Genomic DNA, 16,018 nt, shown 5'->3' with positions numbered 1-16,018 from the left:
ACGGTGTGATTGTGACCTGGTTACGAGCTCTATAGGGCTTGTGCACGATGTTGCACTATGACGTCATGTTTGCACATGTACAATGTGAGTAGGGAAAACAATCGCCAAGTCCTCTGTATCCTGCAGGTTAAGTGCTGACAGTCCTCGCATTCACCGCACATCATAGCACTAAGAATGCACAAAGCTCGGCGTCCATTCCCAGATGCTGCAGAGCGGTTATAGATTGCTATACGCTATACAGTGGACTGGAATGGGTGCAGGAAACACAGATGACGTGTGGCCAGTGGGGCTCGGCCTTGGCCAGGACTCCAGTGTACATAATATGGGAGTCAGGTCTGAGATGCAGAATACACAACTGACAAGATAAGGAGAAGTTCACACGATGCACAAAGCTCGGCGTCCATTCCCAGATACTGCAGGGCGGTTATAGATTGCTATACGCTATACAGTGGACTGGAATGGGTGCGGGATACACAGATGACGTGTGGCCAGTGGGGCTCGGTCTTGGCCAGGACTCCAGCGGACATAATATGGGAGTCAGGTCTGAGATGCAGAATACACAACTGACAAGATAAGGAGAAGTTCACACGATGCACAAAGCTCGGCGTCCATTCCCAGATACTGCAGGGCGGTTATAGATTGCTATACGCTATACAGTGGACTGGAATGGGTGCAGGAAACACAGATGACGTGTGGCCAGTGGGGCTCGGCCTTGGCCAGGACTCCAGTGTACATAATATGGGAGTCAGGTCTGAGATGCAGAATACACAACTGACAAGATAAGGAGAAGTTCACACGATGCACAAAGCTCGGCGTCCATTCCCAGATACTGCAGGGCGGTTATAGATTGCTATACGCTATACAGTGGACTGGAATGGGTGCAGGAAACACAGATGACGTGTGGCCAGTGGGGCTCGGCCTTGGCCAGGACTCCAGTGTACATAATATGGGAGTCAGGTCTGAGATGCAGAATACACAACTGACAAGATAAGGAGAAGTTCACACGATGCACAAAGCTCGGCGTCCATTCCCAGATACTGCAGGGCGGTTATAGATTGCTATACGCTATACAAAGGACTGGAATGGGTGCGGGATACACAGATGACGTGTGGCCAGTGGGGCTCGGCCTTGGCCAGAACTCCAGCGGACATAATATGGGAGTCAGGTCTGAGAAGCGGAATACACAACTGACTAAACGTAAATGGTGCAATTTCATCCTTTTGATTTCAATGGGTGAAATCCGCACAAAGAAATGAGTGAATCTGCAGATCTACAAATCCACCGCGCAGACCGGCCCACAAGCCGTAGGCGAGACTTGGTGATTTCTCCTGCTCTTCGCTGGTATTGTGCGGAGGATCTCCTGCACCAAAATCCGGGCATTAAATCCACATCACGCATTTGACGTGTGACCTCGACCTCCAGATTAATACGACATTTAGGGGAACTCACCCATCACATAGATGACTTTTGTCTTCTTCAGTTCTTCTGTAAAACAAACAAACAAGAACCATAAGAATCAATGACTATTAGCGGCGCCACGGCCGGCCTCACGTGCTTGTGTTTCATCGGTCCGTGCTCTTCTGCCCTCGGCTGTTTCCATAGCCCTACCTGGAGCTCTCAGGCCCTAATACCTACTATGGGCCCCCACATACCATGTGCTATTACAATAGTGGGGTCTTCCTGAGTGGTCCCTGGCATGTCGGGTCCTTGCAGCATCCTGCTCCCCTTCACCATAGGGGGGGTCTTTATTCTGTCCCTGTGTTTTACATTACTGACGCCTAATTTGTCTTTATTCTGTGCTCATTGTAATTAGTGTTTGCCTTTAACCCCTTATGAACCAGGTATTTTTTTTTCCACTTTCAATTTTTTTCCTCCCCTTCTTCCAAGAACCGTGACTTTTTATTTTTCCCTCGACATCACCGTACAAGGGTCTTTTTGTTGGATGGGATGTTTTCAATGACACCATTCAATTTGCCATAAAATGCACTGAAAAGAGAAAAAATGCTCCCAAGTGCAGTGAAAAAAAAGTGTAATTCTGTCTTTGTTTTTTGGGGGAGTTTGTTTCTAATGTGTCCATTACGTGGTAAAAACGACCGGACAAAATGATTCCCCAGATCAGTACGGTTAATGCGATACTAAACTAAAGGTTTTTATTTTCATATTTTAATTGTTACAACAAAAAAAAATCAGAACTTTAAAATAATAATGATTTGGTTTTGTCTTGTTTTCTGAGACTTGTAACTTTTTTATTAGTTTTCCACAGACGGAACTGTGTGAGGGCTTGTTTTTCACATGGTGAGCTATCCTTTTTATTTATACCATTTTATCTACAGTATTTATTGCATTTTTTTGGAGGGATCACAGTGTGAACAGCCCCTAAAAATAACTATGATAACTATGACATGACTCTGCTCATCCTATTCCTGTATACACAGTAAAGCTGACCAGTCTGATACAGAGAGCAGGAAGTGCCGGCTCATCGCTCCTTCTAGTGGCCAGTGTGAGAACTGCTCATTTGTTTTGTATGTTCCCAGTCACATGAATATTAACAAAAAAAAACCAGTACATTTAAAAAAAAAAATACAAATAAATAAAACCGGATTCCAATACTTTGTCATTTTTTAATAAAACGCCCCCATTTAATCTCCGCCACCATTTGTTTTCAATGCTACTCGAAACCTCCTAATTGATTTGACTCAGCTGAGAAATTACATTTGAAGCGGTCGAAGATTTCGGCTGAGAACTTACCTCTCAGATAATCATCTCCAAAACTGCGCACAATATCCTCATTCTGGGAAGCAGAAATAAAAGGAAAAAAATGACATTTTAATATGGAAATTCCGGCAATCAGCCACAATCATACACAGATTTACAACCGGAGGGAATGAAAGTTAGAGTAGAAATGGATACAATGTGACACAGGAACCATGTGCTAATGCGAAATATGAAAGAAAGGCGACAATTGTCCAAGGTGGAGGAGAAGATGGAGGGGAGATGGCCACAGTATCGTCCCCGTCACTTCTGTGATCTCACCATACCACGGAGTAATCATATATGAAGTACTGTACTTTAGATACAAAAAAGGGAAAATATGGCACCGAATTAGATAAATGGTTGTGCCACACTCCCTTTAACATAGAAAGCTGTAAAGTCAATAGATCAGGAGTAGAAATACTGTGCTTGTATCCACAGGATCAGTGATAAATGTACAATTGTTCAGGGGTCCAACTGATCGGACCCCCTCATCACTCCATATAATGGGGGCTCACATAGTACCCTGTGTGAATCTAGTGGTACTTAGCATGCATTCATTCTTATGGGATTGATGGGTGATGTCTGCCAGTCCCATAGAAGTGAATGGGGCAGTGGTTAGCCATGTACACCATCGCTCCTGTGACACATGGAACTTCGGGACCCTTGTTCTCAGGCTAAGCTGGGTCCCGGTGATCATACACTTATCACCTATCCTGAATATATTTAGCGGAACATCCCCTTTAACCAACTAGTGTTGAAGCCTGCAGCTTCTGTTTTTTCATGGCTCATTGTTTCCTGCAAGTGCCCAGAAACCGCAACAGTAACTGAAAATAGAGAAAAAAGGAAAAAGAAAAGAAAGAGAAAGGGAAGGAAATGAAAGGGCATGGGAAGGGGAAGGATGGGGAAAGAAAGTGGAAAAGGAAAAGAAGGTAAGAAAAGGGAAAGGGAAGGGGAAGGAGAAAGAAAAGGGAAAGATTACGTAAAAGGGAAGGAAAGGGCATGGGAAGGGGAAGGATGGGGAAAGAAAGTGGAAAAGGAAAAGAAGGTAAGAAAAGGGAAAGGGAAGGGGAAGGAGAAAGAAAAGGGAAAGATTACGTAAAAGGGAAGGAAAGGGCATGGGAAGGGGAAGGATGGGGAAAGAAAGTGGAAAAGGAAAAGAAGGTAAGAAAAGGGAAGGGGAAGGAGAAAGAAAAGGGAAAGATTACGTAAAAGGGAAGGAAAGGGCATGGGAAGGGGAAGGATGGGGAAAGAAAGTGGAAAAGGAAAAGAAGGTAAGAAAAGGGAAAGGGAAGGGGAAGGAGAAAGAAAAGGGAAAGATTACGTAAAAGGGAAGGAAAGGGCATGGGAAGGGGAAGGATGGGGAAAGAAAGTGGAAAAGGAAAAGAAGGTAAGAAAAGGGAAAGGGAAGGGGAAGGAGAAAGAAAAGGGAAAGATTAAGTAAAAGGGAAGGAAAGAGATGGGGAAGGAAAAGTGAAAAGAAAAGGAAGGAGAAGAAGGTAAGGAAATGTAAAGGGGGAAGAAAAAAGAAAGGGAAAGGGAAGGAAATGAAAGGGCAGGGGAACAGGAAGGGAAGGGGAAGGAAAAGGATGGGGAAAGAAAGTGGAGAAGAAAAAGAAGAGAAGAAAAGGAATAGAAAAGGAAAAGAAAGGGAAAGCGAAAGAGATGGAAAGGGAAGGAGAAAGAAATGGGAAAGATAAAGTAAAAGGGAAGGAAAGGGGAAACGAAGGGGGGAAAATAAGGAAAGAAAAGGGAAAGAAAGGGAAAGGGAAGGGGAAGGGGGAAGAAATGGAAAGATAAAGTAAAAGGGAAGGAAAGGGATGGGGAAGGAAAGGTGAAAAGAAAAGGCAGGAGAAGAAGGGAAGGAAATGTAAAGGGGGAGGAAAAGAAAGATAAAGAGAAGGATGAGGATGGGGAAGGGAAAGGGAAAAGTAAAGCAAGGGGAATAGAGAAGGAAATGACAAGGAGAAGGAAAAGTAAAAGGGAAAACAAAGGGAAAAGAAAATTAAAGAAAAGGGAAAGGAATGGGGAAGGAGTAATACCCCACAGAGAAGCTAATTACCCCCACCAAAAAATAGGTAGATATTTGTAAGAGGATTTCTTGGATCAAAGTCCTCTATAGAGAACAAATCCTTTTCGTATTCCTCAGATTGATGGTGCTAAACCTGTAACCCAGTGATTGACAGCTGTGCAGTGCCATAGAGATCTAGATGTCAATCACTGAGTAGGACCGCCCACTGGACTCTTAAACATAGAAAGAGTAGTCATAAAAGTGATCCTGAATCTTTTCGCACAACACTATGTATTAATCTGCTCATCTCCTGCCCTATAACCGTCCGCCTGCATTTCAGGCATCATGTTCAACCTGACAGGGTGACAATAGAGCAGAAGTTAAACCCGCGGCCCCAGGACAAAGGCGATGTGAAAGGCAGACAAGACTCAGACGGACACATTCCTGCCAGATGGGACGGAGGAATTGTACAAATGTCACCAGGCTGATCCGGATTATCTGCTCGTCTCTTGGCGGCGGCCGCACATCAATCCATTTTGGAAGAAGGTAATAAATGCTAAGAGATTTTATGGCTCCATTCCCGAACCCTCCCTAAATATAGTCACCATCTGGCAGAAAATTCGCACATTTCTCGTAAAGAGTTGGAACATTGGTAATAAATATATCCTTGTGCTACGCCGCGCTGAGAAAAGCCACAAGACACGTCACATGCAGGATTTGCAGATCTTCTGGACTATCAGATATTCCAATGGTCCGGAAAATGACAATGTGGTTAGGATTGATGTCATCCAGGTGCAATCACTGAACAGACGACTCCTCGCTCTGCGGCTTCTACTCCCCCCGATGCCGCGGGAGAGAACTAAAACCATTTCACCGGCAGCAATCCAAGATCTCGAAGACGTTGACAAATGTTAAAACGTAAGTAATAAAGGAGTAGTCTTATCAAATCATACAATAGTTCTGCCATTCTGTAGTTATGGCATACTGCTCATGAAGCAGGAGGCTCAGGATGATCAGCATAATTGAGTGTTGAATTGTTAAGACGACCCCTGATACTTATTTTTGGATTTTCAGTGAATAAGGGTGCTCTGCTTTAGCAGCACAACCTCTTTAACAAGAATAGTCCAGGCGAAGACCACCTTTTTAAGACCGGTCACTTGCAATAAATATGTATTTTTGTACCTGGTGTAAATGCCGCTGTTCTCCTGAATCCGGAGATGTTTTTATTTTCTTCCTGCTCTTCTCCGTTCCTGAGATATGGCCCCTTCTTCCTGGTATGTAAATATAGTCTTTCCAATTGGGCGTGGTTCTAGAGAAGACCGCACCCTCTTGGCTAAATTGACTAGATTTATACAAAGGAAAAAGGAGGCCATATCTCAGGAATGGAGAGGTGCAGGAAGAAAAGAAAAATATCGACAGATTCAGGAGAACAACGGCGTTTACACCAGGTAAATGATATATTTATAGATTGTGACAGGTCGTCTTTAAAAAAACGTCTTTTCATTTTCTTCCATCTCCAGTTTCTTCAGCTTTCTCCCTAGTTGGGCCTTTTGCAATTACAACTATACATTTGGAGAGTCGTCATCTCGGGAACGTCGGAGACTTTGAGGTAACAGGGAACTGCATAAATAGGATGCCGAGCATAAGGAGAGTATTTAAAGGGGTTGTACATGGCCGCTCCTTCTGTGGGCTGTGTCTAGTATTACAGCTAAACTACATAGAAATGAATAGAGAGGAGGCGCTATGTCACACATAACCTCAGACAGATGTGCATCCGCCGCTACTGCGACCTGAGCTCCTCCACCTTCCCACCATTACACACATTCAGTAAGGAAGCCAGATTCTCTGCTCTGCCCCTAGAATGGTAGGGTGCCCCCAGCACCGTAGGGTGCCCCCAGCAGGGTAGGGTGCCCCCAGCACGGTAGGGTGCCCCCAGAACAATAGGGTGTCCCCAGAATGGTAGGGTGCCTCCAGAACTGTATGGTGTCCCCAGAACGGTAGGGTGCCCCCAGCACGGTAGGGTGCCCCCAGAAGGGGAGGGTGCCCCCAGCAGGGTAGGGTGCCCCCAGCACGGTAGGGTGCCCCCAGAACAATAGGGTGTCCCCAGAATGGTAGGGTGTCCCCAGAACTGTAGGGTGTCCCCAGAACGGTAGGGTGCCCCCAGAACTGTATGGTGTCCCCAGAAAGGTAGGGTGTCTCCAGCACGGTAAGGTGCCCCCAGAACAATAGGGTGTCCCCAGAATGGTAGGGTGTCCCCAGAACTGTAGGGTGTCCCCAGAACGGTAGGGTGCCCCCAGAACACTAGGGTGCTTCCAGAACTGTATGGTGTCCCCAGAACGGTAGGGTGTCCCCAGCACGGTAGGGTGCCCCCAGCAGGGTAGGGTGCCCCCAGAACAATAGGGTGTCCCCAGAATGGTAGGGTGTCCCCAGAACGGTAGGGTGCCCCCAGAACACTAGGGTGCCTCCAGAACTGTATGGTGTCCCCAGAACGGTAGGGTGACCCCAGCACGGTAGGGTGCCCCCAGAAGGGTAGGGTGTCCCCAGCACGGTAGGGTGCCCCCAGCACAATAGGGTGCCCCCACAATGGTAGGGTGTCCCCAGATTGGTAGGGTGCCCCCAGAACTGTATGGTGTCCCCAGAAAGGTAGGGTGTCCCCAGCACGGTAAGATGCCCCCAGAACAATAGGGTGTCCCCAGAATGGTTGGGTGTCCCCAGAACTGTAGGGTGTACCCAGAACGGTAGAGTGCCCCCAGAACTGTAGGGTGCCCCCAGAACTGTATGGTGTCCCCAGAAAGGTAGGGTGCCCCCAGATGGGTAGGGTGTCCCCAGAACGGTAGTGTGCCCCCAAAACGGTAGGGTGCCTCCAGAAATGTAGGGTGTCCCCAGAACGGTAGGGTGCCCCCAGAACCGTAGGGTGTCCCCAGAACGCTAGGGTGCCTCCAGAGCCGTAGGGTGCCCCCAGAACGGTAGGGTGCCTCCAGCATGGTAGGATGCCCCCAGAATGGTAGGGTGCCACCAGAACTCTAGGGTGCCCCCAGAACTGTAGGGTGTCCCCAGAATGGAAGAGCCTCCAGCACAGTAGGGTGCCTCCAGAACCGTAGGGTGCCCCCAGAACGGTAGGGTGTCCCCAGAACAGTAGGTTGCCCCCAGAACCGAAGGGTGCCCCCAGAACCGAAGGGTGCCTCCAGAACCGTAGGGTGCCCCCAAAACGGTAGGGTGCCCCCAGAATGCTAAGGTGTCCCAGAATGGTAGGGTGCCTCCAGTACAGTAGGGTGTCCCCAGAATGGTAGGGTGACTCCAGCACGGTAGGGTGAACCCAGAATCGTAGGGTGTCCCCAGAACGGTAGGGTGCCCCCAGAACTGTAGGGTGCCCCCAGAACTGAATGGTGTCCCCAGAAAGGTAGGGTGCCCCCAGAAAGGTAGGGTGCCCCCAGAACGGTAGGGTGTCCCCAGAACAGTAGGTTGCCCCCAGAACGATAGGGTGCCTCCAGCACGGTAGAGTGCCCCCAGAACCGTAGGATGCCCCCAGAACCGTAGGGTGCCCCCAAAATGGTAGGGTGCCTCCAGAACGCTAGGGTGTCCCAGAATGGTAGGGTGCCTCCAGCACGGTAGGGTGTCCCCAGAATGGTAGGGTGACTCCAGCACGGTAGGGTGAACCCAGAACCGTAGGGTGACTCCAGCACGGTAGGGTGCCCCATGTGGCAGATCACGGAGTATTGTATTTCCGCCCAGTCTGACTTCCAGCGGAGGCAGATGCCAAGTTCCATAGAACGTCGGCCGTGATATTCCAGCCGTTCCTCTTTCTCTCTCACTGCAGAATTAAGCAGTTCTAATAAATTCACCGGCTGCAGGAGCACGTAGCGCTCGGGATAGATCCGAGGCCAGGGGTTGCAAATATCATTTACATCTGCACAAGCAGACTTAAGTGGCGACCTGCTGCTCCACAAAGCTCAGCGCCGGCAGAAAAATATATTATTGTATTGTTCAGGAACCGGGAAAATGGAATAAGATGAAAATGAACTTTCCCTTATATCAGAAATAATTGCAGTTTGAGCTGAATAACACGGGGGGCGCTGTCCAGATGATGAATGAGAGGCTTTCAGAAGGGCTGTGGGCTCTGACTCCCCCAGGTAGTTACCCCCCGGGGGCAGCAATGGCAGACCGCTACCCTTCTTATAGGAACAAGTTAATTTGAATAGTTTTTCCCATGGAGAATTGCCAAAAAGACCCCCCCTAAGAAGAGCCCGTCCCCCCAAAGGTAAATCCCGAGAAGAGGTAAGAAACGTCTCGTTGTGTACCAGACATGGGAGACAGCAGTCATGTAACCGCCTCGCTCCCTGCGCATCGCCCCGAGGACGGGAACAATTACACCACAGACACTTATACTGTCATCTCATTTCTGACCACTGTGTTCAGTAACGCTCGTGTCCCTCTCATCCCCGACACAAGACGCAATTCTGCTCCATTCTGACAACAAAATCCTCGATCCATCGCCTCCTCGGGGATTTACTCCCACGTAACACGCTCATTTATATGGAAAAGCAGGAAAGTACCGAAAGGCGGAAACAAGCAGTGAAACCCGACAGAGTGAGCGGCCCGGGGCCATCTGTGAGTGTAGGACAGGTAAAGGCCTGGCTACACTGTGACCAATGTGTTACCACTATGCTATACTGCAATCAATGTGTTACTACTATGCTTTACTGAGGCCGATGTGTTACTACTATGCTTTACTGCGGTCGATGTGTTACCACTATGCTTTACTGCGGCCAATGTGTTACCACTATGCTTTACTGGGACTGATGTCTTACCACAATGCTGCACTGTGGCCAATGTGTTACCACTATGCTATACTGCAACCGATGTGTTACCATGATGCTTTACAGCGGACAATGTGTTACCACAATGCTTTACTGCAGACGATGTGTTACGATGATGCCACACTGTGGCCAACCTGTTACCACGATGCTATACTGCGGCTGATGTGTTACCACTATGCTTTACTGCAGACGATGTGTTACCATGATGCCACACTGTGGTCGACCGGTTACCACGATGCTACACTGTGGCCGACGTGTTACAACGATGCTATACTGCTGCCGATGTGTTACCACTATGCTTTACTGCGGCCGATGTGTTACCACTATGTTTTACTGTGGACGATGTGTTGCCACTACGCTTTACTGCGGCCAATGTGTTACCACTATGCTTTACTGCTGATGATGTGTTACCAAGATGCAACACTGTGGCTGACGTGTTACCGCGATTTTACACTGCAGCCTATGTGTTACCACAATGCTACACTGTGGCCGGTGTGTTACCACGATGCTGCACTACAGCTGATGTGTTACCACGATGCTACACTGTGGGCGACGTGTTACTACAATGCTGCACTGCGGCCGGTGTGTTACCACGATGCTGCACTACAGCTGATGTGTTACCAAGATGCTACACTGTGGGCGATATGTTATCACGATGCAACATTGCGGTCGATATGTTACCACGATGCTGTACTGCGGTCGATGTGTTGCCACAATGCTTTACTGCAGCTGGTGTGTTACCACAATGCTGTACTGCGGTCGATGTGTTACCACGATGCTGTACTGTGGCCGATGTGTTGCCACGATGCTGTACTGTGGTCGATATGTTGCCACGATGCTGTACTGCGGTCAATATGTTACCACAATGCTGTACTGCGGTCGATGTGTTACCACGATGCTGTACTGTGGCCGACGTGTTGCCACGATGCTGTACTGCGGTCGATGTGTTGCCACGATGCTGTACTGTGGCTGATGTGTTGCCACGATGCTGTACTGCACTTGATGTGTTGCCACGATGCTGTACTGCGGTCAATATGTTACCACGATGCTGTACTGCGGCCGATGTGTTACCACGATGCTGCACTGTGGTCAATATGTTACCACGATGCTGTACTGCGGTCAATATGTTACCACGATGCTGTACTGCGGCCGATGTGTTACCACGATGCTGTACTGCGGCCGATGTGTTACCACGATGCTGTACTGCGGTCGATGTGTTACCACGATGCTGTACTGCGGTCGATGTGTTACCACGATGCTGTACTGCGGTCGATGTGTTACCACGATGCTGTACTGCGGTCGATGTGTTACCACGATGCTGTACTGCGGTCCATATGTTACCACGATGCTACACTGTGGGCGATGTGTTACCAAGATGCTGTACTGCGGTCGATGTGTTACCACGATGCTACACTGTGGGCGATGTGTTACCACGATGCTGTACTACAGCTGATGTGTTACCACGATGCTGTACTGTGGCCGATGTGTTACCACGATGCTGCACTGCGGCCGATGTGTTACCACGATGCTGTACTACAGCTGATGTGTTACCACGATGCTGTACTGCGGTCGATGTGTTACCACGATGCTGTACTGCGGTCGATGTGTTACCACGATGCTGTACTGCGGTCGATGTGTTATCACGATGCTGTACTGCGGTTGATGTGTTACCACGATGCTGTACTGTGGTCGATGTGTTACCACGATGCTGTACTGCGGTCGATGTGTTACCACGATGCTGTACTGCGGTCGATGTGTTACCACGATGCTGTACTGCGGTCCATATGTTACCATGATGCTGTACTGCGGCTGATGTACCATACAGACAAGTGCTCTCCAATCTTTGGCTCTCCAGGCGTTATGGAACTACAACTCCCACTATCACATTGATAAAGAAAGGAAAGTAATGTGATACAGCTCCCCAGTCCAGCGGTGTAACGATCGCAGTATCAGGCGCACCAGAGTTTCTGGACCATACGGTACTAACGGACCCAAAAAGTTGATAACATTTCAGCCTAGAGTTACACTAGTATATAGCCATGAGTCGCCGGCCATGAGCAGAGGCTACATCCGCCACAGTGCAGCATAGCCGCGGATTAAGGGTGGACCAACCCGGAACGCGCAGTCTCTTCACCACTGACTGCCGCACTCTGTATGGCCACAATCTGATGTGTAACTGATCGTAGGGTTAATACCCCGCCAGAATTATAACCAAACTCATCCAATTATGACTGCACATTTTCGGAGAGTCCGATTCGGCAGACGAGAGCCGACACATACCTCTCGCCCCGTCACCGCCCCCTCGGGCCATTCTCCCACATCGTGGGGAAACTGCAAACAAGCAGAGTCCTTCAGTGCGGGGGGGGGAAAGATCTCATGTGACAGAGTTAACTCTTCTCCGTCCGGACGCAGGTTGCCATGGTAACTGCTTTACTCCTCATCTCGCAGGTACTGTTAACAGACCTGCAGAATTTGGGAAGTTGCATGTTCTATAGTCAGTGCAAGTAGGAAAAAAAATGTAAAAAATAAATCCTTTAATCAGTTAATTAAACTTGAATTTTTAGACTAAAACAAGGCCAACTAGGCAGACCTATAAAAAGCTCCCGGTAAAAGGGAAAGTCGTAATTGATCTAAAATTAAATATCTAGGCAAGTGAAGCCTTAATAATTTAGAATCTGTGCGGCTGATGAGTGCGGTGAATATTTCTATCCTAAAAATGAACATTGGTAAAGTCTGTGGTGCCTAAAAAGAATGCAAAATAAATCCCCGTAATAACGGAAAGCGAGTGTTCATCACTGTAAAGGCGACTGAAGGATTCAGTATTTTTATAAGGCTTCTTTCACACTTCCGTCTTTCTCCACACGTCGAAATACGTCGGTTTCTGAAAAAACAGGATCCTGCAAATTTGCATGCAGGATCCTGTTTTTTCCCATTGACTTGTATTAGCGACGTATGGGCACACGTTATGTCCGTCATGCACTGGATCCTGTGCATTTTGGCGGACCGTCGTCTGCTCCTCCCCGGGATTTTAGACTTTAGCATTCCAGACAGCGGACCGTTGAAACACTGCATCCGCTGCCACTATTTCCCAAACGTCCATCGGTACGTCGCGCCGACGCTTTGTGACGGCTGACTACTGACGGAAATGTGATAGAAGCCTTAGTTCTGTGCCGTGTTTGCAATCGGCGACGTCACACCTGCCTCTGCTCCATCTGCTCATGACGAGACATCCATCCGCAATCTCGGATGCTCAGTGACCAACTGTCCCAAATTCGGCGGGTCTGTTCCAAAGTTTTGGAAATAATGTTAGTAAATTTTGGACAAAGTCTGAGCCAAGATGGCGAAGGGGAGATTGGAATAAACACTCTGAAAAGTGTGCGGCTCTGTTGAGTTTGGGAGCGCTCCCCGGACGGTCCTCTGCATGCATAATTGGCGCGCATGCAGACTATACCCACTGCACATGCGCTGGTCTCCAGACTCCTCTGGAAAGCCAGAAAGAACTAGTGCATGGATTTCCTGCACCATTTTTGCCATGTGTGAAGCCATGGCCCCTGGTTTATATCCTTCTCCCTGGACGCAATATGGCTGTAGATGGAGGAACACCGGGGATGAAACCCACTGTGCGGAGCTCGTCTTCTGGCTGTCTAGGAGACAGCAGAGTGGCACCATGGCCTCTGGATCTAATGTCCTCCTCCCTTCACATAATGCATAGCCCGCTACTGTTCATGGTGGAGGAAACATCTTTTAGGATCGCCGCTTGGCACAGGGCCTGGTAGATAAGACTCTGTACCCAGGAGGTGCCCACCGTGCCACTCGGTGCTGTACGGACTACTCCTAGAGGGTCATGCAGGTGGGACCACCCAGGAGGCCTGGGACCCTATGAGTTTGCGCAGTGAGTGTGACCATCCAGCACTGCCGCATCCACCGGCTGCTCAGAGACTAGTCCATGTCAATGAAGAACAGAACTAAACCCCTCTCCTTCTCCCCTTCTTGTGTCATTGTCTCTCGATGAAGCGCGGAGGACGGGATTTCTCCTCCCGGTCGCCTCTTTCTCATCCCCTGTCTGTACTGCTTGGTTAGGCGATTCACTTTAGTAATCTGCTGGACTGATAGTGTAGCGGTAAGTGGTGCGTACGATAAGCGGTATTATTTATTGGGCTCCAGACACTCAGATGAAGTCTACTACTATGTGTGAGCGTCCTCCTCCAGTAGGCGTACACTCCCGAAAATGAAGCACGGCAGAGCGCACGCTCGCTATGCTGACACCATTATAGTCTGTGGCCCCGCCGGCGCCTACATCCGAATTCTGTTTTGCAGAGAAGGAGCGAGGGTTTGGACACAAGCCCCCGACAATGGCACTGAGCGCGTACTAGACCCGATGTGAAAGCACCCTTATTAGACTATGGTTGTGTTTACCGACTGGTTGAAGCCATTTTATTAACAATTTCCCAGAGATAATTTGGCTGCAGGTGGAGGAGCACAAGGCGCCCAGTGAACATGTACAAGACTTCACTGTCCGGACCGTTTCTGCAGACGAGACTCGCGCCATCGTGCGTTTTCCCTCTTCTGCACCCATATTATATTGGAGGGAGGAGGACCTGCAAACCCTTCATAAATAGTAAGAAAATTTGTTACAACATTTCCTCATTTTCAAATGTAACAGGCGATGGGAAATAAGTCTTCTCTTCCTTAATGTCTAGATTCAGCCTTGGCAGGTGGGGCTGCAAAAATCATGACTACATTTAAGAATATAGGCTGAATATTCACACCGAACCCAAGAACAGAGCCTCGTCCGTCCGAATGTTTCCAGTGCTCGGCAACATCAGTCCTTACTCCAGTCCTAAAAGTGTTTTGCAGTCATGTGTCAATTCTGCACGACAGACATACCCTATTGAGTTAATGAGACCCTCATTAGGAGCCTCCACTAATTAGCCTGAGAACAGAAGCTACAAAGTGTCTGAGTTATTAGAAGTGGGTCCACCAAAAGTCAGAGGGGCCACAAAGTCCATCTCTATCTCTGGAGGACCCTGCACATCCATGCAAGACACTGACAGCCCATTAAGGCGGATAACGAGGCTGTAATACTTACATTCTCCTGTGGGGGCACTGCAGGAAATCAAAACACTTGCTGCAGGTGTGAAGAACACACATGATCTCTCAGATAATGATACTACACGTGTGCAGGAAGGACAGTGGCAGACAACTTAACAACCCGATCAATTACCAAGGTGAATGGTAACGCCTAAATGTCAACTTACTCATACATTACCAAGGGGAATAATGGAGAAAAACACAAGAAAAACTAATCCAAATCTACATGTAGTGTACAATTATAGGAGGCGAAAGAGCAAAACTGTTCTTACCTGGTCGTCGAACGGTGCTGTGGCCTCGGCTCCTTCCCCGATGTCTAGAATCAGGCTGAGGTCGAGCTCGCTGGGTCCTGTAGACAGAACAAACATGAGGTCAATGTTGCAGCATTATTCATTGCACATAGTGGCGGTTTACACTCATTTATATGAAGGGACAGTCTAGTAAAAATGTTACCAATATAATCTATAATTGGGGAAAATAAGGGGCGGATAAACCCCCACATACTGCAGTCACAACTTGCCCACATAGCGTGTGAGTTCAGGTGGTCCAGCACCTACATAACTTCTTCCTTGTGTGACCTCCATTACGTGTCATACAACAGGCGGTGCCTCTCCATGATTGTTTCAGACCCTCCTAATTAAAGGGAATCTGTCAGCAGTTTTTGCTATTTAATATGATGGCAGCAAAATGTAGAGGCAGAGACCCTGATTCCAGGGATGTGTCACTTGCTGAGCAGCTTGCTATAGTTTCAATACAAATCAGCAGGAGATCATCACTGCAGGACTAGGTGTCACGTGCCAGGCAGTCCACTAATCTGTGTAACCCCGCCCCCACCACTGACTGGTAGCTTGCTGACAATGGGCAGTGGAAGCAGCCAATCAGGAATGTGGGTGGGGTTATACACAGCTCAACATTCTGAACACCGCTATATCTACAACAGAAATTGTATCAAAACTGCAGCAAGCAGCCCAGTAAGTGACACATCCCCGGAATCAGGGTCTCAGCCCCTACATCATGCTGCTCTTAGATTCCATAGCAAAAACCTGGTGACAGATTCCCTTTAAACGTCAGGATACATTAAGCGTTGTTTTGTATTCTGCACCTTCCTCTTTGTCCTCCCAGCAATGTCATCTAAGACAGTTGAGGAGTTCTCCAGCACAATCCTTAGGTTAGCATGAATGGTTGGTGGGTTCATGGTCTCCATAGTGAAGCTTGATTAATGTTAGAGTTGTGGGGAACCTGTGCAGAAGAGGGCGAACCAGAGCAAAGCAGATCGGCCTACTGATAGATCTCTCTAGACAATGCCTGCAAACCTCTTTAGCAAAAAACCTGGTGCAAAAACTTTACC

At 48.3% G+C, this 16,018-nt stretch overlaps 1 protein-coding gene and 1 long non-coding RNA gene across 3 annotated transcripts in view; one reads left to right on the top strand and one right to left on the bottom strand.

Annotated features, from left to right (window-relative positions):
• The window catches only part of AK5 (adenylate kinase 5), a 161,435-nt gene that overhangs the window by 33,108 nt on the left and 112,309 nt on the right, over positions 1-16,018 (bottom strand). For both annotated transcript variants that reach the window (XM_069738313.1, XM_069738312.1), the window contains 3 exons: positions 14,943-15,019; positions 2,749-2,791; positions 1,450-1,485 (listed from right to left, as the gene is read on the bottom strand). In XM_069738313.1, the coding sequence (XP_069594414.1) occupies positions 1,450-1,485; positions 2,749-2,791; positions 14,943-15,019 (156 nt within the window). The remainder of the gene's footprint in view (positions 1-1,449; positions 1,486-2,748; positions 2,792-14,942; positions 15,020-16,018) is intronic.
• Positions 5,562-16,018, top strand: part of LOC138648489 (uncharacterized) — a 34,247-nt gene continuing 23,790 nt past the window's right edge. Inside the window, exons 1-2 of the long non-coding RNA XR_011315112.1 lie at positions 5,562-5,680; positions 6,283-6,371. This is a non-coding gene — a long non-coding RNA (uncharacterized lncRNA). The remainder of the gene's footprint in view (positions 5,681-6,282; positions 6,372-16,018) is intronic.

Source organism: Ranitomeya imitator, chromosome 8 (assembly GCF_032444005.1).
Source record: "Ranitomeya imitator isolate aRanImi1 chromosome 8, aRanImi1.pri, whole genome shotgun sequence".
NCBI classification, from domain to species: Eukaryota; Metazoa; Chordata; class Amphibia; order Anura; family Dendrobatidae; genus Ranitomeya; species Ranitomeya imitator.
The sequence above is the reverse complement of the archived record's forward strand: the minus strand, read 5'-3'. Positions and strand labels throughout refer to the sequence as shown.